At 42.9% G+C, this 23,186-nt stretch overlaps 1 protein-coding gene across 1 annotated transcript in view; it reads right to left on the bottom strand.

The window, feature by feature from the left end:
* Positions 1–23,186, bottom strand: part of IKZF3 (IKAROS family zinc finger 3) — a 59,758-nt gene that overhangs the window by 5,758 nt on the left and 30,814 nt on the right. The window contains exons 4-7 of the mRNA XM_053361892.1: positions 22,158–22,421; positions 21,279–21,446; positions 18,435–18,551; positions 8,766–8,882 (exon numbers count right to left, since the gene is read on the bottom strand). Coding sequence (XP_053217867.1) covers positions 8,766–8,882; positions 18,435–18,551; positions 21,279–21,446; positions 22,158–22,421 — 666 coding nt within the window. The remainder of the gene's footprint in view (positions 1–8,765; positions 8,883–18,434; positions 18,552–21,278; positions 21,447–22,157; positions 22,422–23,186) is intronic.

Here is a 23,186-nt window from a genome sequence, read left to right as displayed (position 1 = left end):
CCATCAGCCACAGCCAGAGCATCTGGAGGGCACCAGGTGGGGAAAGGATGATCTAGGTAGGAAGAGATCCAAACATCTTCCTCCAAGCAATTTTTCGCTCTAGTACTTAATGAAAAGTCAGCTTAAGGTCAGACAAGAGGCTCATGGGAGTGCGCCTTGGAGGATAACAGAGAGTGAGTCACTTTTTAAAAGTCACACTATATGAAACCCCACCGCATGGAGTAATTTTATTTTTTTAATTGACAACAACAATATAGCGTCAGAAAACAGCGCTGCGGTGACACCCGTGTTTCCTTCTTTCTTAACCCACTCTTCAAGAAACTGTTTGCCAACCTGTACCTTGCAGAAGCTGTATCTAACCCCAATAAGGCAGGTGCCATCGCAGCTCAGTTCACATTGTTGAATTCCCCCCCACACACACACAATCTTCCACGTGGGTACACAAGCATATGAAGAAAGGCTAGGCCTCACATGTCTCCCCTGACAGCCTGGTCCTTAAGATCTATGGGAGAGGCCCTACTTACATTCCCACTAATGACAACAGTTTTTGGACAGCGTCATGGAACAAGGCCTTCTCTGTTACGGCATCCCAGGTATAGAACTTGATGTTTGCTTTATATTGTTAGCTTTATGAGGGGAGGGGGTTATATGGACCCTTTGAATCGGAGGGCGGAATAAAAATTCAGTACTAATACCAATAATGCGACCAGGATTTTGCACACCTTGGTCCATGATCATCGCTGCTGGCAAAAGTGTACTAAGTCGCATGGGGAAATTCAGCTGTGTCAACTACTCTTTAGAGGCTGCATTGCCTGATACCTAAAGCAGGTAATGTGTGTGACAAGTACATGTTTGTAAACACTTATTTCATCATACAGGTCCATTGCATTAGCCATTGGCTTCATCCCTCTACTGAGTGTGCACCCTTTGGCTCAGGTTTGCCGGTGTTTTAATTGGTGAAAAGGACTTTGTTTTCTAGTTGAACACTACATAGCACCTGTACTTGTGCCTCTTCTTAAACATGCTGCATATGTTACACAACAGCAAACCTGAATTTGCTATTTGCTTATTGGGGAAGCAAGCTATGTTCAGTTCCAGCTCCTAGGTGATATACTCGTCTAATAAATATGTTTTGCAAACTTGTGTTTGTCTTTTAAAAAGTTGAGAGGGGTAACTGTTTTCATCTGTTTCAGAAAATGCCGCAAAAATTCTTGAGGCAATTTAAGGACTATTAGATTTAAGCAGATCCATCTCTATGCAAAAAAATAATAAAATGAAATGGACAGCAAAAGTGACAACGTTCAGAGCCCACTGCGAGAACATTTCAGTTACCCAGAATGCTGTTGTGAAAGTCACAATCCTTTAACAAAAGAGAGCATCTAGAGTAGGTATTAGAATTTATCAGGGAATATTTAAGGATTATATAAGATCATATTGTACCAATCACACCATATTAGCAGAACTTTAGTGATACTTGTAAACACAACAAATACCGTTTGTGGAGTAGACAGGAACAATATTAAAGAATATAAAACTGCGTGGAAAAAACAATGACAATATAATCAGCACAATGAGAATGATTGGAAGACTCGTTTTGTCAGAAGTCTTTTTTATCTAAGTGTTTAATTAAGTATTAATTAGGAAGATTAAGGTTTTTTTATGTACGCAAATTTGCTTTTTCTTCTTTGTTTTTTCTGTATTTTCTTCTTTTCTTAATTGTTTTTTCTTTAAATTTTTTTGTAGTATGAGATTGTAAATTCTTTGTAAATTCTTTGTATAAGTGTGTAATTTAAATTAATAAAGATTATTTTTTTAAAAAAAGAATTTATCATGGAATTAGATTTCATCCAGACTGAGGAGTTCATCTCCTCTTCAAATTTTTAATTCATTTTAGTAATGCCAGGAAGATTGTGTTGTCACAAATTACTACTATAGATTAAGGTCGGTGTTCCTATCTTATACGCATTTGATCTTTGCACAGAAATATGGAAGAACTTCTGTGTCGCTTGATTTCATGGCCTTTTTAGCCATACCTCTTTAAGCAAGAAACCAAGTCTTTAATGTCATCAGTGCAGTCCTGTGAAAGACTTCAACAACGAAAATTCAGCAGGTGCCTTCTGTGCCAACTTTTAAACACCTGTTGAAAACTGTTCTATTCCACTAGTCCAGGCATATCCAACTCCCAAGAGACTGTGATCTACTAGTATAAAAAAACTGGCAGTGATCTACCCATTGCCATTGGAAGGAGGAGCAGTGTGGGGGTGGGGGTGGATTACCCAGAATTGTTTAGCTTTTTTAGGAGTGAAGTGCCCAGGGCTGAGCTTTTTGGGGGAGGATTGCACAGTTTTTTAGCCTTTCCCCCATAACATTTTGTACACGTGTAAGGATCCCATGATCTACCAGGATCAGCCAGGGATCTACCAGTAGATCACAATCTACTGGTTGGACATCCCTGCACTAGTCCTATGCAGGCAGTTAAGAATACATACTCTCACCATGGTTAATAGGTGTTTTAAACTTTTTAATGGTTTTACTGCTGTAAACCACGTTAATATATTTTTTATGAAACAGGGCTATACAAATTTTTTATATATAAATAAATAAGTAAAATGACATGAGTACTAGTCCATAAAAGTTTGTGAATCTTGATGTGTCAATTGTCATGATTAAAATGCATTTGTTGTATTATTTAGTAAGTTGGCAAGCTTAATAAAGCAGAAGAATATTTGGCAACCTTGTAAGTCAATGGTTGTTTGAGGTATTTATGCTTATGATATGTACACATTCTTTATTGCATATAATGCTTTAAAAACATGTATCATTGCATTACCCATTTTTTTCTGTCTTGTCCTTCGATTTTAAGTTAACTGCTTTTGACCCAGATAGACTAAAAAATTAGCATAATAAATGAAAGCTTTGCAGTTTCAACTAGCAGCTTGTTTCAACTTGAAGATAAGGAGCCTTAGCAACTGCATCGCAACCACAGAGCAGAATGGATATATTTATTTGGGCTTGTGTGTATATGAACGGTTTTTGCTTACAGAGGCTGGAAGCAGCAAAACAAGGTTGGGGCTGGTGGATTTGAAGTGTGAAAATCAAGCCAAAACTGTGGTGCAAGCAATTTGGACTTTGCTAGCTAATATGGGGGAGACTTGTGGCCTATGTATTGGATTGTGTTTCCCAGCACGTGAAGAGGACAATATTGAGACATTTTTTGATACCTAGAACCTGTATTTTGGCAGTGTTGCTTTTGCAACCTTGTGGCGTTCTGGATCCTGTGGAACAGGACTTTGCCTTCCACCCCATGTCTCTATAAAAGCAGTTTTCTCGCTGTCTGAATTCGGAGAAGACTACCCAGCCAAACCCCAAGAGGCAACAGGTGTCTGCAGCATCTCCTTCTCCCGTGTCTCAACTTTTCCTAGTTTTGCTTGCTAGAAGGATCCCTGGCCAGGATCCTTTGTGTGAGTATCATCCCATCCTTGACATATATATACATATGATCAGTCTATTTTGGTGGGATAACTGTTCCTATCAGGGAAGAGAGAGGGGTGCCCTTCTCATCAGGGAGAGGGCACCCTAGCTGTGTAAAATTTGGGTAGGAAACAAAGCTTCTATTTTGTCAGGTGGCTTAGTCATACAACTTGCATTCCCTTGAAAATAAAGATGCCAGGTTGTGTGTCTCAGGCCTGATCACTTTAGCTCACACAGCAAGGCTGTTGTTTGGGTCATAACACATTACATTTTTATGTGCCTTAACCAAGTGAAGCAGGCCCCTGTTAACAGGTCATAAAAGCTCAAAGGGCGTATCTACAAAATTAACATACGTTGTTTTTATGTCAGTTGTCATGGCTTCCTCCAAAAATTTCTGGTTTTGTGAGGGGTCTGTGTCTCCTCAGTTAGACCTCTCTTCCTCCTCTCAAAGAACTACAGCCCCCAGAATTCCTTTGGGAGAGAAAATGACTTAAGCTCGTTTAAAATTTGTGCCACAGACATGTTCTCTCACGATACCTTGCCTTACTTGTCTGCAGCTCTTGCCACCGCTCCACCTTTTACTCCATGTACTGAGAATATTTATACTCTGGCTCTTCTGGGAGGGAAACCCCTGCTGTGGATGAGTCAAGAAATAAAAAGAGCCATTCATCCACAACCTTCCTTAAATGGTTGATTCCCACTTGCAGTACAGTGGTACCTCAGGTTAAGTACTTAATTCGTTTCGGAGGTCCGTTCTTAACCTGAAACTGTTCTTAACCTGAAGCACCACTTTAGCTAATGGGGCCTCCTGCTGCCGCCGCGCCGCTGGAGCATGGTTTCTGTTCTCATCCTGAAGCAAAGTTCTTAACCTGAAGCACTATTTCTGGGTTAGCGGAGTCTGTAACCTGAAGCGTATGTAACCCGAGGTACCACTGTAAAGTGCATTCCAACATTTCATTTTGACACGGAACATTTTTATTCTGCCCTTCCTCCAAGGAGCTCAGGCAGGGCTTCACCCATTTTATCCTCGGCAAAAGACAGCAAGGTAGATCAGGCTCAAAGCAAATAACGTACCAAGCTTTTATAGCAGAGCAGTGGTTAGAACCTGTTTTTTCTCTGCTCTATCACATTGTTCACAACGCACATTGGTCCCACTGAGTAGTTATTGCATATAAGCAATCTTCCAGCTGAACTCTGCGAACAAGCATGGATTGGTGGGTGAGTGAAGGGACCCAAACTCTGTGAAACCCACCAATCCCAGTGACAAGTGAGCATCACCTGCTGCCTTCATAATCACAACCTGAGCTCAGGTAGTGCTGCTGGTTCGTAATGTACAGAAAGGATCTTGTCCATCAAAGGTGTGCAGGCTGTAGGTGCAAACAAACACCACACACCGTTTTTGCACAGGTGGCTACTGACTCTTGTTTGTAAATGTCAGAGAGAGCCCGCTGTGGTTAAGGTGAACAAATCTTTCCCCTCTGCCTTTGCAGAGTCAGGGGTAGGGTGGGGAATTAAGGTCAACTTTATTTTTATTCAAGACATTAAAAGAGAGAGGATGGCAGTGAGACTCAGGGCGTTTGCAGCAAGATCAGATAAAAAATACAGTACCAGAGAGATCTCGGCTTATAAAATTTGATTTTGAAGGAAGGCTCAAAAAACGGTATTATGCTAAATATACAAACTGGTACAGAGGCAGGAATTAGAATGAAATTTCTATCTGAACTGTTGGAATCAAGATCCTGGACAAGAAATTCAGACAGATCCATGGAAGTGGATATGGCCAAAAGTCCCCCAATAACCAGTTCTATCTTTTAAATGAAGTTTTTAAAAGTTTATGCTCCACTGGTATTTAAAATCATCATGTTCCAAACATACCATATATATAATACTGTTAGTGATCGACACTGGAGATTCAGAGTGGAGAATGCAGGAATGCTGCATATTTTCTGGGCTTGTCTCAAAGTTTAAAAATTCTGGGAGGATGTAGCAACTGAAATCAAGGTAATAATAGGATAGGTAAAGGGACCCCTGACCTTTAGGTCCAGCCGCGGATGACTCTAGGGTTGTGGCGCTCATCTCGCTTTATTGGCTGAGGGAGCCGGTGTACAGCTTCCGGGTTATGTAGCCAGCATGACTAAGCCGCTTCTGGCGAACCAGAGCAGCGCACGTAAACGCCGTTTACCTTCCCGCCAGAGTGGTACCTATTTATCTGCTTGCACTTTGACGTGCTTTCGAACTGGTAGGTGGGCAGGAGCAGGGACCGAGCAACGGGAACTCACCCCATCGCAGGGATTCGAACCGCCGACCTTCTAATTGAAAGCCCTAGGCTCTGTGGTTTAGACCACAGCGCCACCCGTGTCCCAATAATAGGATACACATGACCTAATAATTGTTCCCATGAAGCTCACTGGGCAACCTTGGCCTGTCACCGCCTCTTAGCCTAATATACCTCGCAGGGTTGTTGTGAGGATAAAATGAGGAGGGGGAGAACCATGTACACCACTTTGAGCTTCTTGGAGAAAAAAGGTGGGATATAAATCCATTAAATATTTGGCTACGTTGAAGACATAGTCTTAAAGGAAGATTGAACTGGTTCGGCATTTACTGACTGCCAGCAGAATAGTTATCTGTTATAACTGGAACAAATCAAAGCCACCATCCATGTACAATTGGGTAATCAAAATTTGGGATATTTTTCACAAATACCTGTAATAATATAATTAAATAACAACAACGGGCAAACTCACAAATGTGGTAAGTTCCAGAGAAGGCGGACAGTCAGGTGATGATATTTGTGTGTGTGTGTGTGTGTGTGTGTGTGAAGAATTGAGTGTCTTTATAACTTACTGGATTGATAAGGTCCAAGATATTGTAAAACTGTGTATTCTGCTTAGACGTTTATAATTTGATATTATTATATTATTATAGCAGCACTATCATAATGGAATTTTACTTTAAATTGTATTATTTAGATTCTCCTCTATTAAGCATAGCAGAGTTTTTCCCCGTGCATCTTTTTTTTTTTTTGTATATGGAATTTTCAATAAAAATTCTAGAAAAAAACCAAAATAAAATTATAGTAGGTTCATGTTCAACTTGAGCTTGAGGTAAAGAAGTAGAAGGGGGGTGTTTGGCCTCGGGCATTTTTGTACCTGAAACGAAAACACCCTGCTCTATTCTGAAACTCATTGAGAGAGAGAATGAATGATACACAAAGACAGGTTGGAGACCAGAAAGCTGGGCCTCTTGGGGTTCAAAGGTACTGCTTTGTATCACGTAGTGTTAGGTACAACTATAGGGGAGGTTGCAGCTGCCCTAGAATCACAGACTCATAGAGACTGAAGGGGACCTTCCAAGGGTCATCTAGTCCAACCCCCTCCAATGCAGGAATCTCTACTAAATCACCCATGACATATGGCCGTCCAAGCTCTTACTGTGCTGTGGGCTAAGTGTTCTTGTTTTTTAATAGCATGGAAACATGCAAGGTAACTTGCTAGCATCAGACAGCTGCTTAAGGCAGAGCTACAAGTGAATGGTTGAAAAGTTGGGGAACCAACCTTTAATTCAGTAAATCAACTAAAAGTTTAGTGAATTACTCCATGAATAACACTACTTTAATCAGTGAGCACAGGAGTTAAGTGCATGATTGTTTATTAATTTCTTTTGCATCCCAGTATGCTAGAAATCCAACACATTCTAAACAGTCTCATGAATTAACTATGCCCTTTCCCCCTGCCCAGTAATGTGGTAGTTTTTGTTGATAAACTGTTTTATCAATTTCTTTCAAAGGCTCCTAAACTGAGATTTTGATAATATGTGAATAGATGTAAATGCTAATAGACAAAATGAATCTGTTATTTGAAGATTTCCAGTTTTTCCACTTGTCTTTCAAATGTGTTTTCTTTTGCTCTTACAAATTGCAAACTGCATAAGCTCATTCTGCAAATTTTTGATAAGCATATCAAAAATATAACATTATAAAATATCTAATAGAATTAAATAGAATTAAAATATCAGTATTTTAAAAACAACAGTATAAAGACTAGCAATGCCAACAGTAGTTCCAATATTAAGCGTACTAATATTTTATTATAAATAATGGATGGTATTCAACTATGTTTTACTCAGAGAAGAACTACTGCACAGAAATTGAAATTAATGTTCAATGGGATTACTCTGGGTAAAACTTAGTTAAATACTGCCCAATAGTACTAAGTAATATTAATCTTTCATGGGATAACTTGGCAAAGTAATTACTGGAAGAAGTTTATCAGAACCGTTCTCTGTATTTCATATTCAAAATATGTCAAAAACAGCAAAGCTAAAAGCTAAAGGAAACTGCTTCTATAAAGCCACCATACATATGTATGTGCTTTTTTGTTTTGTTCACCTATGTGCAAGTACATGCAGAGAGGCACAAACATATCGGGTCCTCAACCTACACACAAATGCCCCAATTAATAGTATCTGTGCAATCAAAGACACAAAATGAGTTCAATCATAAACTGGTTTAATTAGCAGAGTAATCTAATCTGCAGGAGCTATCTTTAATTGGCAAGCGTAAATTTTAATTAGAGGAGCTGTGAATTAAGGGCACAATTGTTTATTATGCTTAACCCTATTTGATCCTTAGGTGTGGTTTCGATATGGAATGGAAAAGAAAATATTAAGACTGCAATTCTCTTCTAGCAATTGTAAGTTGCTACCTGCTTATTGAAATTTTGGAAATATGCAACGCAGTTAAAGTCAATCAATTAATCAGTTATCAGGCCACCGGGCAGCTAAAATATCTTTCCGCAAAGAATATCTGCTGTAACAAAGGCTGTATCCTGCATTAGGGTAAGAATTAGGTCTATTGCTTCATAGGTACTCATACACAAACCAGTAGCACAACCCCAAACTGTTTACGTGCCTTCTGAATCACAGTTCTCTGGGTTTGGGCTATATATTGGACCAGTACTGATCTCACTGGAAATCAATCCAATGCTCTCTTGAAGTCTCCAGAGTTCGAATCAGCAGCCTTAATAGCTTTCCTAGTCTTTTCAGGGAGAAACCTGCAAATGCACGTAAAACTGCCCACTTCATTGAAATGAAAGCGGGCAGAAGAGGAACAAACAGGCACCAACGAGCACTTCATCAGGGATCTGGTTGTGAACGCAACTTCCTGTACAAGGTATGCTACTAATTCCTGCACCAACATAAGCTTTCGAATCATCCCAGGCAGAACAAGCATGTGAGTTCCTCACCAACACAATTCCAGTGCGATTCCATGATAAAAGCATGTTTTCTCTTACCAATGAATTTCTGAGGCATGGAACTTTTCCGTTTGGCCACGTTGCTCGCTAAGCGGTCCAGCACAAGGGCCCGTTCAGTCCCCATCTCGGATTTGATGTGCCTTCCCTCCACGCTTTCTAGATGAGGGAAAACGCAGAGAAAAATCAGGCTGAAAAGAGGGGAGAACGAAAAGAAAGGGAGGGAGAGAGAGAGGGAGGGAGAGAGAGATGTAGCAAAGAAGGGGAAAAGAGATAGTTGCCCTCAACACTTCAGCCAGGAAAGCTGAGTGGAACTTGTGGTAGAGTAGCTGCTTTCTTCTTGTTGTTCTCAAACCTCTGTTTCACCCCTGTGGTCAGCAGAGCTAAGGGGCAAAAACACCACACACACTGAAACCCTGCAATTTCTCAGACTCACAAAAGGGGAGCAAACAACCTAACGGAATTCACATCTTGATTGTACACTTCCTCTTGCTAATGAACAGTCTGGACCTTGTAGTTTGCGAAACGCAGAGGGAGACTTTGTCCCGCCCATCTTTCCATTTGATTTTGAGTAAGACTTGCAAGACACCTGCAGGCAGGCCCAGAACACATGAAAAGGCAAATGCGAAAGGGGAGCGTTCAGCCCTTTGATGGATGTGCTAAGAAAAAAATGCGCTTTGATGGAACCACAACATCTTCACCCTTTGAAACATGCTTGGTTTATCATTAATATTGGCACTGTTTGAAACAGAATGCTTTATTGTGGAGTGCTACTGTTCAGTGCTCCAGCCAGTCATAACCTCTCCTCAAGACACCATTCAATTCTCCCTCCCCAACCCTAACCCTAACCCAAACAGACACTCAACATTCTGTGATCACTGAGCATGCTCACTGGGGGTTTTTTGGGAGGGGGGCGGTTAGGGATCCTGATGTTATTTTAGCCTTCAAAGTCGCCCCACCTAAATATTCTTTGTACTTCTGCAAACTCTGGGATTCCTCTAAGCATGCAAAGTCCTCTCTCTTATTTCTCAGTGGCCCTATTTTGGTTACTATCCTGTTCTGAAGCAACTCACCAGCTGAGGCAGAACCATTATGTTAGCTTCCCAGCAGGCTGGTTGCTATTGTTTACCAGGAGGCAGGGAGTAGAGGGAGGCCAGTGCAGTGAAAACGTTCTGGCAGGAGTGCCAGATTGGTTTTGCCGGTGCGTTTTTACTGCACTGACTTTCCTGCTGTTTCCACACTCCCTATCTCTCTCTGGGATGCAACAGCAACCCATCTGCTGGGAAACTAACACAGAAGCTCCACCCTACCCAGCAAACTGCCTCTGACCCTGTTGGCACTCAGCAACTGAGTTTGCTATTAGTGGGAGTGATCATTATTTATTAAATTATACAGAGCAACTGAGGTACATGACACATACTATTACATAAGGTGTGTGTGGTGGTGGTGGGAGTCTCTGCCTTGAGGAGTTTATAATCTAAAGAGGTGACAGCGAAGCAGAAGGGAGGGAGGGATGACAAGGAAAGAGTATGTATGCAAAATGGTCCATGTGGTGAGCCCCCTTTTTCAATGTGGCTGCATCATTCTTACACAGCCTCCCCCTTTGCCTGAGGCGTCACTATGGAAAAGAGGCTCCTATGCAGCTGCAACTCAAGAGCGGCCTAGGCTGTTTTCAGGATGATATGAGGTGCAAAGGGGTCGACGAAAAGCTTCACGACAAAAGACTTAGTGGAAGAATTGTGCTTTACAGAAGAAGGGCAAGACAGAGGCAGCACCTTGTGAGGGGAAGCAGGAGAGAATGGACAGTCTGCAGAAATATCACACCTTCTGGTGGCCGAGGGCGGCAATGGTGGAAGAGTGAAAGTCATGGGCATCAATATATATAAGATATTTGGAGAGCAAAGCCCAGGAAGGCTTGGAAGACAAAGACTTAAACTGAAAGCAAGGAAGCAGTGATTCCAACGGATCTGTGATTTCTTTCTTTTAAAAAACAAAAGCACACAAAACAATGCTTACTGGCTTACAAGGATCACAAACTCTGAAGAATGCTATAAAGAGAAAACAGCAAGGAAAGTTTCAATGCAGAAAAATCCCTTGTCACTATGTTATGTTAATAAAGCAAGACAGAACGACAACAATGAGTTAATTCTCTCCATCCCAATGGGAAGTAAAGGGTCCAGTTAGAGGACTGCTAATATTCTTAACATTCTGTCTATAGATCTGGCCTTGTATCCAACAGGAATAAGAGGCTCACCAGGTGGGGCCAAGCCGCTACGCAAACTTCCTGGCAGGCGGGACACCGTTGCTTACCAGGAGAGAGACGAGGCGTCAGGGTGTCAGCACAGTGCAAACACACTGGCAGAGTCAATCTGGCACTTCTGCCAGAAGATTTGCACTGCGCCACCCTCCCCACCGCCCTTCGCCTCTCCCTTCCACCTGCTAGCTTTGTGGCTCCACCCCACGGCAGTCTGGAGCAGAGATTTTCCAACTGTGTACTCTTCAGTTTGGAGCCATGTCACTATTTCTTGGAAGCTTATTGCTAGCTCTTTAATGAGATTGCTGGGATTAAAAGGCAACTTTTTCTGAGAGGCGGCTTGTTCTCAATGCATTTCTCCGCACAATATGTAGAAAGGAGAAAGTGCTGGGTGTGTTCTAGGTCACACAGACTTCATAGGGTAACAGTGGGTGGCTCTGATAGTACTGGCCACAACCTCACACAAACCTAGAAGATTTCTCAGAATTTTTATTTTTATTTTAAAAAGAGGAAGGACAAATTTGTGGCATCCTAAATACTCAAAAATACATTGTAGCTGCATAAACCCACTGCATCTGATGTTTTGGTGGTCCCTGAAAGCTTATGTCACATTGAATGCAGGCCTTTTTTACAAGTGCATTTTTAAAAATTAATTTCCATTTAATTTTTTGCAAAACAAATGAAGTAATAATAAAAATTCACAGTACCAAAAAATAAAATGAAATAAAATTCAGGTAATCCCTAACAACATTTTAAATTGACCTGAAAGATGATTCACCTTCATGAATTCAGTGTCTCTATGAACCCATTTAGGGTGTTAAGGCTGAAAACATAAGGGTCCCAGGGTCTACAGGCCACCATCTTGCTGGAGCGCCACAGGTCTGTATCTGGGCAGGGCCTACATGGCTGATGGCCTGGGAACCACAAATACACTGCCTTGAATTCCATGATGCCAGGTGATTGACAGATGGGTGGCTCCCGCCCACCTGTTAAAGCCGGTCTGTGGAGTGGGGGGGGGGATAAAGATCTTGTCTGCCAAGCTGGAAAGGTTCCCTACCCCCGGGGATAATGTATGAAAATAAATACAGTGGTAACTTGGGTTAAGAACTTAATTCGTTCTGGAGGTCCGTTCTTAACCTGAAACTGTTCTTAACGGGAGGTACCACTTTAGCTAATGGGGCCTCCCGCTGCCGCTGCACGATTTCTGTTCTCATCCTGAAGCACAGTTCTTAACCCGAGGTACTATTTCTGGGTTAGCGGAGTCTGTAACCAGAAGCGTCTGTATCCCGAGGTACCACTGTAAATAAGGAATAAGAGCCCCTCTGAATAATATCGAAGGTTCCCCCTAATCCAGCATCCTTCTTTTAACAGCAGATGGCCACAAGGTCTCTCTGTGGCTTTTCCAGAGAGCATAAAATGATGACCTCTTTGAAATTTGTCCCAGAGGAAGGTTCCCATAATGAATAAAATGTGTGCTTAAATAAAATAACACAGCATTAACCACAAAGGCGTGATAGATGAAACTTGCAGCACTGTAAGTTAACCCTTTCGACAACTTGTTTTGACAACTTAGCTTCAAACTCACCTCAGGCATATTTGAATCGGCACTGAAATTAGTCACCTACACACATAAAGAGCCATAGACAGATTACTTAATTTGCTTGCTTGCACTTTACACAGCATTTTGAAACTGAAGGCAGAGGGCCTTCAAAGCACTCCTGTCCCAAAACCGCAGTACAGAAATTAGTCAACATGGATGAGGGGGAGGGGGCCTGGTTAATCACTGCTGGGACTGTAGCACATTGAGAAGTCTTGTCCTGATTGAAAAAAAGACTGGCCTCAATAGGCAAGGTGTCGCACGTGCCACAATTCTGTGGAAGTACAGAAATGTACATTATGTGATTGCGGGTGCAAAATTCAGTTTCCTAAGAAACTCATGTTTCTGTCTTTCCTTTTTCTTTTGCTTTTTTGGAAAAAGAAAGAAAGAACAAGTTTATAAACCTTATGGCTGGGGTGACTTAATGCAGCTTTTCTCAAGAAAGAATGTGGATTGCCTGGTGCAGAATTTTAGCACAGAGTACAGCCTGGTCCAACCATTAGGTAGTGTAAGGCAATTGCTTGAGGCAACAGATTCTGGGTGTCACATAAAGGTAAAGGTAAAGGGACCCCTGACCATTAGGTCTAGTCGTGGCCGACTCTGGGGTTGCGGTGCTCATCTCGCTTTATTGGCTGAGGGAGCCGGCGTACAGCTTCCGGGTCATGTGGCCAGCATGACTTAGCCGCTTCTGGTGAACCAGAGCAGCACACGGAAACGCCGTTTACCTTCCCGCCAGAGCGGTACCTATTTATCTACTTGTACTTTGACGTGCTTTCAAACTGCTAGGTTGGCAGGGGCAGGGACCGAGCAACGGGAGCTCACCCCGTCGCGGGGATCCGAACCGCCGACCTTCTGATCGGCAAATCCTAGGTTCAGTGGTTCCCTCTTTTATGTATCTGTAGGGAAGCCTGGGACAGAGGGATGTGGGTGGCGCTGTGGGTTAAACCACAGAGCCTTGGGCTCTGTGCCACCCACAGTGCCACCCACGTCCCTTCTGGGTGTCATGAAAGGGCAGCAAATTGTTTTATGTATTCTTATTGCATTTTTAGTCTGAGGGAGAGGCACTTGGTGGATTTTCTGTCTCAGGTGCGAGAATGACATGCTTAGTCTTAGATACCATGCCCCTCATTTTTTGAGGGGGAAGGGATCATGTGCTGTTCTGTCTTAGGCAGCAAAAAGTCTTGGGCCGGCCCTGGCTGCAGGAGCTGTGCATGTCAATACCCAGTGCCTCGCCTGTGAGCCTGGAGACCGATATAGCAGAAGGTGTAGAGTTATGCATAGGAGATTGGGTCATGGGGTGTGTGAGGATGCTCCCAGATGAAGGCTTATTATTGCAAATGGGCGTTGGCAACAGAGCTTTCTGGATTTCCCCCAGAAAGAGGAAATCTGAATTAAGCAGGGACGGGTAATATGGGCTTGCATTTTGACTCCTCTTCCATGCATACAGCTCACAATAAACACCTGTCTGGAAGCACCCTGAGGTTTTTTGTATACACATAAGAGTACGCTTCTGTACACATGTATAAGCTTGTTAGTGCAAATGGATTTCACTCTCTGGACTAGAGGGATAGTAAAGGGAGACTCAGGCTTCCCAAAAGGGTAAAGGTAAAAGGACCCCTGACCATTAGGTCCAGCCGTGGCCGACTCTGGGGTTGCGGCGCTCATCTCGCTGTATTGGCCGAGGGAGCCAGCGTACAGCTTCTGGGTCATGTGGCCAGCATGACTAAGCCACTTCTGGCAAACCAGAGCAGCGCACGGAAATGCTGTTTACCTTCCCGCCGGAGTGGTACCTATTTATCTACTTGCACTTCATGCTTTTGAACTGCTAGGTTGGCAGCAGCAGGGACCGAGCAACGGGAGCTCACCCCGTCACAGGGATTCGAACCACCAACCTTCTTATCAGCAAGCCCAAGGCTCTGTGGTTTAACCCACAGCGCCACCCACATCCCTCTGTCCCAGGCTTCCCTACAGATACATAAAAGAGGGAAATAGGAAAGCAGAGAGAGAGAATTTAAAGAACTTCTTGTGCACAACAGGAATGCTACTTAAAAACGGAACTTTCAGTGTCTATTTCTACATTCTAAGTGCATTTTCAGCCTTTGCTAATGCACAGGAGAAAGTGGGAGAGAAGAAGCATTTGTAATGCAAATGGTCATTCTGCCAATTGTAGATTTCACACATTGCAGAGCTGATGGCAGCAGCAACTGCCTTAAGCCTCAGTGTGAAAACACCTCAGCAGCCTGAGCTCTAGGATAAGCGAGGCTAGGGCGTGCCTCTCCCTTCCTCCCTAAAACAACAGGGCTGTAAAAGTGCTATGCAACATCTTTCTGTTTTCAGTTTAAGGATGCGGGAGGCAGGAGGGCAAAAAATTAATTTGAAGCATGGCAGGGGAAATGGAGGAGAGAACACGTGAGCCGACATCCAAGTCTGATTGTGTTTCGGGGATGGTGAGAAATAAAGACAAGATAGTACTGGGCTGTGTCCCATGAAGAGACTATTCTGGGCTTTGAATAGTAGTTTGCTACTTGAAAGAACTTGCTAACAGTGCAATCCAGAAGTAAAAACTAGTGAAGTCAGTGGGGCTTACTCCCAGGTAAATGGGGTTAGGATCTTCGCTGAAATGGTCAACCCGAGACAGGGCTGTACCAATCTGAACTACAACTGGCAGGGAGGGGGCAAGATAAACAAACAAACAAACAAACACCCAAATAAACAAAACCAAAATCCCTGAGTGTACTGTGAACTAGCAGAAGGCAAAACTAGAATCCTTCCCTCGGACACAGTAGCTTTATGCATGTAGAGTTGTGCTTTTCTTTGTACGGATGCCACATCCACCTGCAACCTGCCTGGTGGAGATCATCACCTGAGTTGCAGCCAAACTTACATGCACAATCTGCAGCGCAGTAACACAACCATGAAATAATTTTAGCTGATTAAACTGTACTAAATGGCAAGCAATTAGTAAACTGATTGATTGATTGGTTACATCTAATTATATGTGAATATTAGCCCCAAAAAATTGATTTGTGACCACTATTCTCAGATCCACCAATTAAATGGGACCCAGTGACTAATCAAAGAAAAATCACACTACTAAGCAAGTCAATTAAAGTTTGTAGCCCAAACCTTTTTTAGTCTCAGTTTCATCATGGAAAATCTTCCAGGGGCAGCATGCCAGTGGGGGGGGGGGAGAGAATCAAAGGCCAAAGTGGGGGGAGCAGCAGGTGTAACTCTTACGTTTACACAGCTATTTTTCAGCCATCTTTTTTTAAAAAATGGTTTTTTCCTATGCACCCCCACTCCCCCAACATCTCCACACGGACAAGCAATAGGCATTATCAGAGCTCAAGGACACATTTCAGCCAGGCAGAGGTGCCCGAGGGTGAGGGGGTGTGGCTTGGGGAAAGCCCCCAGGGCCAGACAGAATGACCTGGAGGGGCACCATTCACACCTAGGAACAAGGCTCCCCACCCCAGATCTTATCACATGTGACATTAGCTTCCCCAGCCATTTATTTACTGAAGTGCTGCTGTGATGCCAAAGGAGGTACAATCTAAATGTGGAGTGGGGAAGGGACTGTCACAAAATGTTAATACAGATAATGTGAGGGAAGTGAAAGATCGGTTTCGATGGTGGTAAGGAGACCTCTTGTGTGGCCTAGGGACAGAAGGATCCCTGTACAGTGGTACTTCGGGTTAAGTACTTAATTCGTTCCGGAGGTCCATTCTTAACCTGAAACTGTTCTTAACCTGAAGCACCACTTTAGCTAATGGGGCTTCCTGCTGCTGCTGCTGCGCCGCTGGAGCACGATTTCTGTTCTCATCCTGAAGCACTATTTCTGGGTTAGTGGAGTCTGTAACCTGAAGCGTATGTAACCCGAGGTACCACTCTACTGCAAGTGAGCAGAGAAGGAGAGGGCAAAGGGGAAGCAGAAAGCAGAAAGCACCAACTTTTGGGGTGCTCTTATCCCCTCCCCAACCCCTCTCTCTGTCTCTCTCTCCTTCTCCTTTGGTCCTCTATTCTAGCAACGCAGCAACGGCATGCCTTTTCAGGGTGCAATTCAGGCTGTTCCCAACATGAGATTTCTGTCAGCCCAGGCCTTAACAGTTTCACATTTCTCACAGCGAGAGGGTTTGGTTAACATAACCTCAGAAGTGCTAAATGAGACCTGAATGAGCGGCCTTGCTTCCTGTCACACCAAATGATGTGGTCATTAGGGGAATGGAGCACGGAACAAGACAACTGATTGGTGGCCCGATAAGGATCTCTGATCAGGCATAGGAGTCACGTTTGAATTACAATGCTGCATGCAGGGTTTGGGGTATGAACTTTTTTTTTCTTCCTTCCCAGCCATGTGGTCACAAATGCTAACCTTTTCAATCAATGGCAAATTCCAGAGGAGCAGTCAAAACGCAGATGAGACGCCTCAGAGAAGACAAACACGGAGCAAAATCCCCCACACTCACTCCTCCGAGTAGTTCAAACTAGATTCAGTACGCCCACAGATCCTCCCTGCTTGCAACAACCACGATCGTTTCCCTTACACCCTCTAGTAACAAAAGGAGTACACACACACACACATCTATCTATATATCTATATCTATCTATATATATACATATATATCCCTATACTGACATCAGTTGATCACACCAATAAATCATTCTTTATGCCACTGTCATGTGACCGTTTTTGAAATTTACCCAACATTTACGAATTGCACCAAAGTTCAAGTGAAATTTAAAATGTTGAATGTGAGTTCATAAACATGTTGTTCTTTATTTGGGGCGGGGTGTTATTTATTATAAGCCGCAACCTAATCAACCAATAAGATCTACAGTAAAAACAACAAGCGCGGCAGGAAATTCCATTACGAAAATTCAACGAATTAAAAAGCTTGGTAATAAAGCAAGCTTTAAACCGGTGTTGTAAAGATAATCTAGAAGGTTCCAGCTGAGCTTCTGAGCAGAGTTGTGTTCCACCTTTAAGCCGCCACCACAGAAAAGGCCCTGAGCCTAAATGCCCATTTATTTTCAGACTACAATCCGATATATTTCCAATTGCAACTTCTCTGCTTAGTTCCTTGGCCACATCCACGCTGTATGTTGAAAGCAAATTTATACCACTTTAACAGCAAAAAATCCTGAGAACTGTTGTTTTTAACCCATCACAGAGCTACAATTCCCAGGATTCTTTGGGGAGAGCCATGTGACCCATATGTGCTTTGAAATGTATGGTGTGGCTGTGACCCTATAAATTGGGGTGGATGTTGCCAGGAACTTCCCATCCACCTTGTACTGCAGAAGCAACAAACCAGAACGGCACAAGTTCTCTGTAATCGAAGTCATCTGAAACGGTTTGCCAGAATGCACAAAGATCCCAGGCAGCCCTTTAAAATGCCTTGAGACAACTGCTTTGCTTTCCACCCCATCCCTCCACCACTACCCTTGGCCTTCCAAGGGGACTGTGGGGTAAAACCAGGGGCCGGATTTGTACAACAGGTAGAGTGGATTAGAACTGGCTGAGGCTACTGGTGGAATGGCAGCTGTATCCTCTCCCACTGCCTTGTGGCATTTAAATAGACTTTTTTTTTTTTTGGTATAAAAACATGCCTGAATATGTTATTTGAGATTGAATTCATTCCTGGTAATAGGATCTGTTTATAGCAACTATGCACAAAATTCGCCATGATGGAGGAAGGTCTACGTGCCTGAAATTATTTGATTCCCCAGAGCCACATGGATTTCCCTCGCAAAGGGAGGGAAACAATTCTTCATGGAACTCTGTTCCAGGATCTTCCCCTCCTCGATACTCCAACATAATTCAGAATTCTCTGAACCTAATTAATTTTGAGGGGCTCACCAGCTTCACCAAGGGTAGCATTCTGCAGGTAAGTCCGGCATCTCTCTTTGTGTTCTTCCAATGAGCTTCTTTGTTTGTAACTCCGTCCACAGAATTCGCACTTGAATGGTTTCTCCACTAGGAGGAATAAGCAAGCAAACAAAAGGACTGTTATCTTTCTGTGCGTGGACTGTGTTACTGAGGCATCAATTTTAATATGTAAACCAGTGGCTTAAAATTATTGCCTTGTCCATCCCTTGAATTCTCCTGCATGAGCAATCAGATTGCATCAGGGACTGGAATAATTTCAGATACCCTTGGGCAAAAGACTTTGGATATAATATACAGCTTGAAGAATGGGAAAGGTTGTGGAATGAAAGGATAAAATTTACAGCCTGTAATGCTTTGAAAGAGAATATGATGAAAATGATGTATAGATGGTATATTACACCAGTGAAATTAGCTAAAATGTATAAGACAAATAATAAATGTTGGAAATGTAAAGAAAAAGAAAGAACATTTAGCATATGTGGTGGGAATGTAAAAAAGTAAAGAACTTCTGGGAAATGATATATAATGAGATGAAAAAGATGTTGAAATATACATTTTTTAAAAAAAAACCAGAAGCATTTTTACTTGGTATTATAGGTCAGGATATTAATAGGCAAGATGTTAAATTGTTTTTATATGCAACAACTGCGGCAAGAGTATTGTTAGCCCAGAAATGGAAACAAGAAGAAATTCCGACGAAAGAAGAATGGCAGACGAAATTAATGGACTATGCAGAATTGGACAAAATGACAGGAAGGATTCGAAACCTGCGGGACCAGAGATTTACAGAAGATTGGAAGAAGTATATGAGTTATTTGAAGAGCAACTGTAATCAACAAATGACGCTAGTAGGACTACAAGAAGTTTTGTAAGGAAAAATATACGAAGTGTTACAAAGTAGAAAAAGATAGAGATATTGGTTATGAGTTTGAAATGTAATAGGGAAGATAAGAAATGCATACTGAGAGATTAGATTGGAAAATTTTCAGACAGGACTGATGGAAGTCAAAAATTTGAATAAGATGTAAAAGTATGTTTAATTACTGTTGAAAATGATATGTTAAAAAAAATGAATAAAACTATATATATATATATATATATATATATATATATATATATATACACACACACACACATATATATATGGAATAATTCCAGATACCCAATTGCCCAGTGGACTTAAATATTTGACAGTGACATTGAATATTTCCCCTCCAATCCCAACTGTACCCATTTTGCAGCTGAAGGAAAATGCAGAAGAGCAAAGTGTGGGTCCATGATCACCAACAAGATTTCTCTGTATGGCCCGTAGACACCAGTCTCCCAAACCTCCCTTATCTGTCCACTTTCTTCTTGCCAACGGTACATAGTCCCTAATGTTCCAGGGCTCTATGGGAGATTTTACCCCAGTCCTGCATTCTCCATGACTACTCCATGTCTCTGGCACCCATTCTGTCCTATTTTCTTCAGCCTCTCTGCCTAGCCCTTCTCATGCTTCATGTACACAGCTCCTGCTGTCCTTATGCACTTTGAAATTTCCTCAGAGCCCCCTCTCTCATTAGCCTCCTTTCGTCTCCCATCTTCTCTCTCAGATTTGATCAAGTTCCCTTCTCCTTTTAGCCTTTTAGCCTGCTCTGCACACGTCCTTCAGCTATCTTGCTTGTATGGCTTTAAAAGAGGGGTCGTCAAATTCACAAAGGATAATAACAATGGCTGTTAGACATAATGGCTATGTATGTTCTACTTCCACTGTTGGAGGAAATTGAGATCGCTGCCCTGCAGGGGGTTAGACTAAATGACCCTCAGGATCCCTTCCAACTCTACAATTCTCTGATTCTATGATTCCAGGTCCCCTTCCTCCTTTGCTTTTTTCCAGGGCCTCCTTCCAACCTTCAACGTGCATCAGAAAGCTACTCCTGTCCCTACAGGTTGTGTGAGATGTTATTCCCAGTCAGACTGACCTTCTCTCTTAAGACTAAAATGCTAATCGATGGCACTAAACGATTTGTGAACATTTTGTGACAACACAGCAGCTCTGCCAATCAGCATTCAGTGCTTCCACATGCATGATGCTAAGACTAGACATCAATTCTCTTTGTAAAGTTGATTGCTTATAACACACACACACAAAACGGTGTGACTTCATCACAGTTTCCTAGATAAGTGCGACACATCAGCATCAATGACTTTGATCAATCTTGTGTTAGTTAGTGGTTAGTTGACTCTCACGCACTATTTGGATGTAAAAGTAATTACTCATGGCAAAGGGGGTGGTAAAGAGTTTGAAAGTCTGAAAGTGAAGAGGAAAAGGAACTGGAGCCGTTCGATGAGGGCAGGTGGGGGGAGGGGGGAAACTACAATTTTTTACTGTATATGAGATGCCCCCATGTATAAGACGCCCCCTACTTTTGGGGACCCCAAATTAAGAAAATGGGGGGAGATGGACCAAAGTTGTTGAACCTTTTTTCAGGAAGGATTGCCCAGATTTGTTGAGCTTTTTTGGAGGGGAATGCCCCCAAAATCGCACACACAAGTGCCACACCAACAGCTAATCCTCAGCAACCCTTGACGCAGCCACCAATCAGCCACCCATTGTCGCACCAACAGCCAATCCTAAGCAGCCCTTGCAGCAGCAACCAATCACCCACCCGATCGCCGCCGACAAGCTCCTGCTCGCAGCTGCAACAAATCGCCTGTCCCGCATTTGCACTATCCGTGTATGAGATGCCCCCGATTTTTAACCTTATTTTAGAGTAAAAAAAAAACCCTCGTCTTCTACACAGAAAAGTACGGTGTTTTTTTGAAATCACTTACCAGAATGTGTCCTTAAGTGACCAGTGAGCGCATCTCTCCTTTGACAGGCATAGCTGCAAAGGTGGCATTTGAATGGCTTTTCCCCGGTGTGAAGTTTAACATGGCGGAGAAGGTTGCCCTTCTGAGTAAACGAGGCCCCGCACTGGTTACACTGGAAAGGGCGCTCACCTTAAAAACACCATGGAAGGAGGAGAAAAAGGTATCACTTAAGTGCTATCATGCAGGCAGTATAGTCTCTATACTGAAAACACAAATTATACATAATTCTGCCTGAGGGCTGCCAGGCGGGGCTTCAGATGCCACACCACCCAGCAGTGGCCAAAAGAGGGAACGCAAGGGCCGCCCCACAGACCTAAAGTGTGTGTGTTTTTGTGTGTTGCTGGTGGTGGTAAGGTAACAGCCAAATGAGAGTGGCATTACCCTTTTTTTTTTGACAGCCACACCACACTCCTTCCCTGAATTAAACTTAGTGGCATTCTTCACCAGGAATAGCAAGAGTCTTGTGGCAGCTTAAAGACTAGGTGTTGCGTGCAGCGTAATTCTTGCTTGAAGCAGATCCACTGAAATTGATGGACAGGACGACCAACTCATTCATTTCAGTGGGACCACTCTTTTTGTAATCACAATTTTTGGTTGGAAAACCGCATTGCAAAATTCAGATAAGTGCAAATTTTGAAGGACAGCTGTGTTTTGGTTCTCATGGTTTTTTTCCAGGAAGTGGCAATGTGATAAATTTAGCTTAAAATGTGAACTGAATCAAATTTCTCCCCCCACCTCAACTCCCCACTCAACTTGACACAGGGGTGGTAAACTTAGTGGGCCCAGATCAAATGCATTTATAACACCGGCCTTGCCTTAGAAAGGACTAAAAGTAATTACCAGTGTGGCTGCGTTTGTGAACCATCAAGACATTGAGGCTGACACAGCGCAACCCACAAATGTGGCAAATCAGCTTTCCACTAGATGGCCTGATGAGGTCGTATGGTCCGGAATGCCTTTCTAGCTCGATGCTTTCATACTCTCCATACTCCTGCTGACAGTTATAAAGGCTCCCAGGCTCTCCTCGGTTTTCCATTGGTTCAGAATTCAAGACGCCATCTTCTTTTTCAGTGTATTGACCTTTGCCTTTAAGCAAGCCATCCTCTGGAGGGGTGGGTGCAGGGAAATGGAAGACAGGTCCCAAATGTGAGGAGATGGATAAAAATTGAGAATCCATAGAAAGAAGTCAGCCATGCTTCCCCCCTCCCCCATTACCAGCAAAAATAATGCAAAATGGTTTTTTCCTTAATTTTCTTGTTTGCCTTTTCCAGATCTTAAAACTTCTTTTGGGGGGGGGCGGGGCAGGGGGCAGATTGAATTCAAACTATTATAGGTTATAAGCCATTTAGACCAGAGGTGGGAATTTTGTTCATCTCCAGTTCTCATCAGCCCCAGACAGCACATTCAATGGTCTGTGATGATGGAAACTGGAGTCTGATAATCTGGAAAAGCAGTTTTCCCATCCCTGATTTAGGCCAAAGAAAACCATTTTTTAATGCCCACCCTCTTTCAATTCCCCACTGCCCACCCCATTCACAACTGCTCACAGTATGAAGAAACCAGAAAAAGAGAAGGGAAAATAGGAGAGAGATAGAGATGAAGGCAGGGCAGAGAAGAGAAACAACAACATGAAGACAAGATGGATCCATTCAAGATCCAGCAACTCAAGATATGGCTCCCAGGTAAGATCAGGAGTATTTCATCACTGTTTCCTTGACGCTTAATTCTAATATTTCTTCCACCCACTGATCAATCCATATCTCTGTCTTATAAGCTGTCATTCTGGAGCCACTTCTGTGCTCACCTGAGGCCAGGAAGTGTTCTGGATTTCTGAGCAGCTGCAGGAGCAAGAAAACACTCAGCTCAATG

Source organism: Podarcis raffonei, chromosome 13 (genome assembly GCF_027172205.1).
Source record: "Podarcis raffonei isolate rPodRaf1 chromosome 13, rPodRaf1.pri, whole genome shotgun sequence".
In the NCBI taxonomy this organism is placed as follows: domain Eukaryota; kingdom Metazoa; phylum Chordata; class Lepidosauria; order Squamata; family Lacertidae; genus Podarcis; species Podarcis raffonei.
This window is presented reverse-complemented; position numbering and strand designations above follow the sequence as displayed.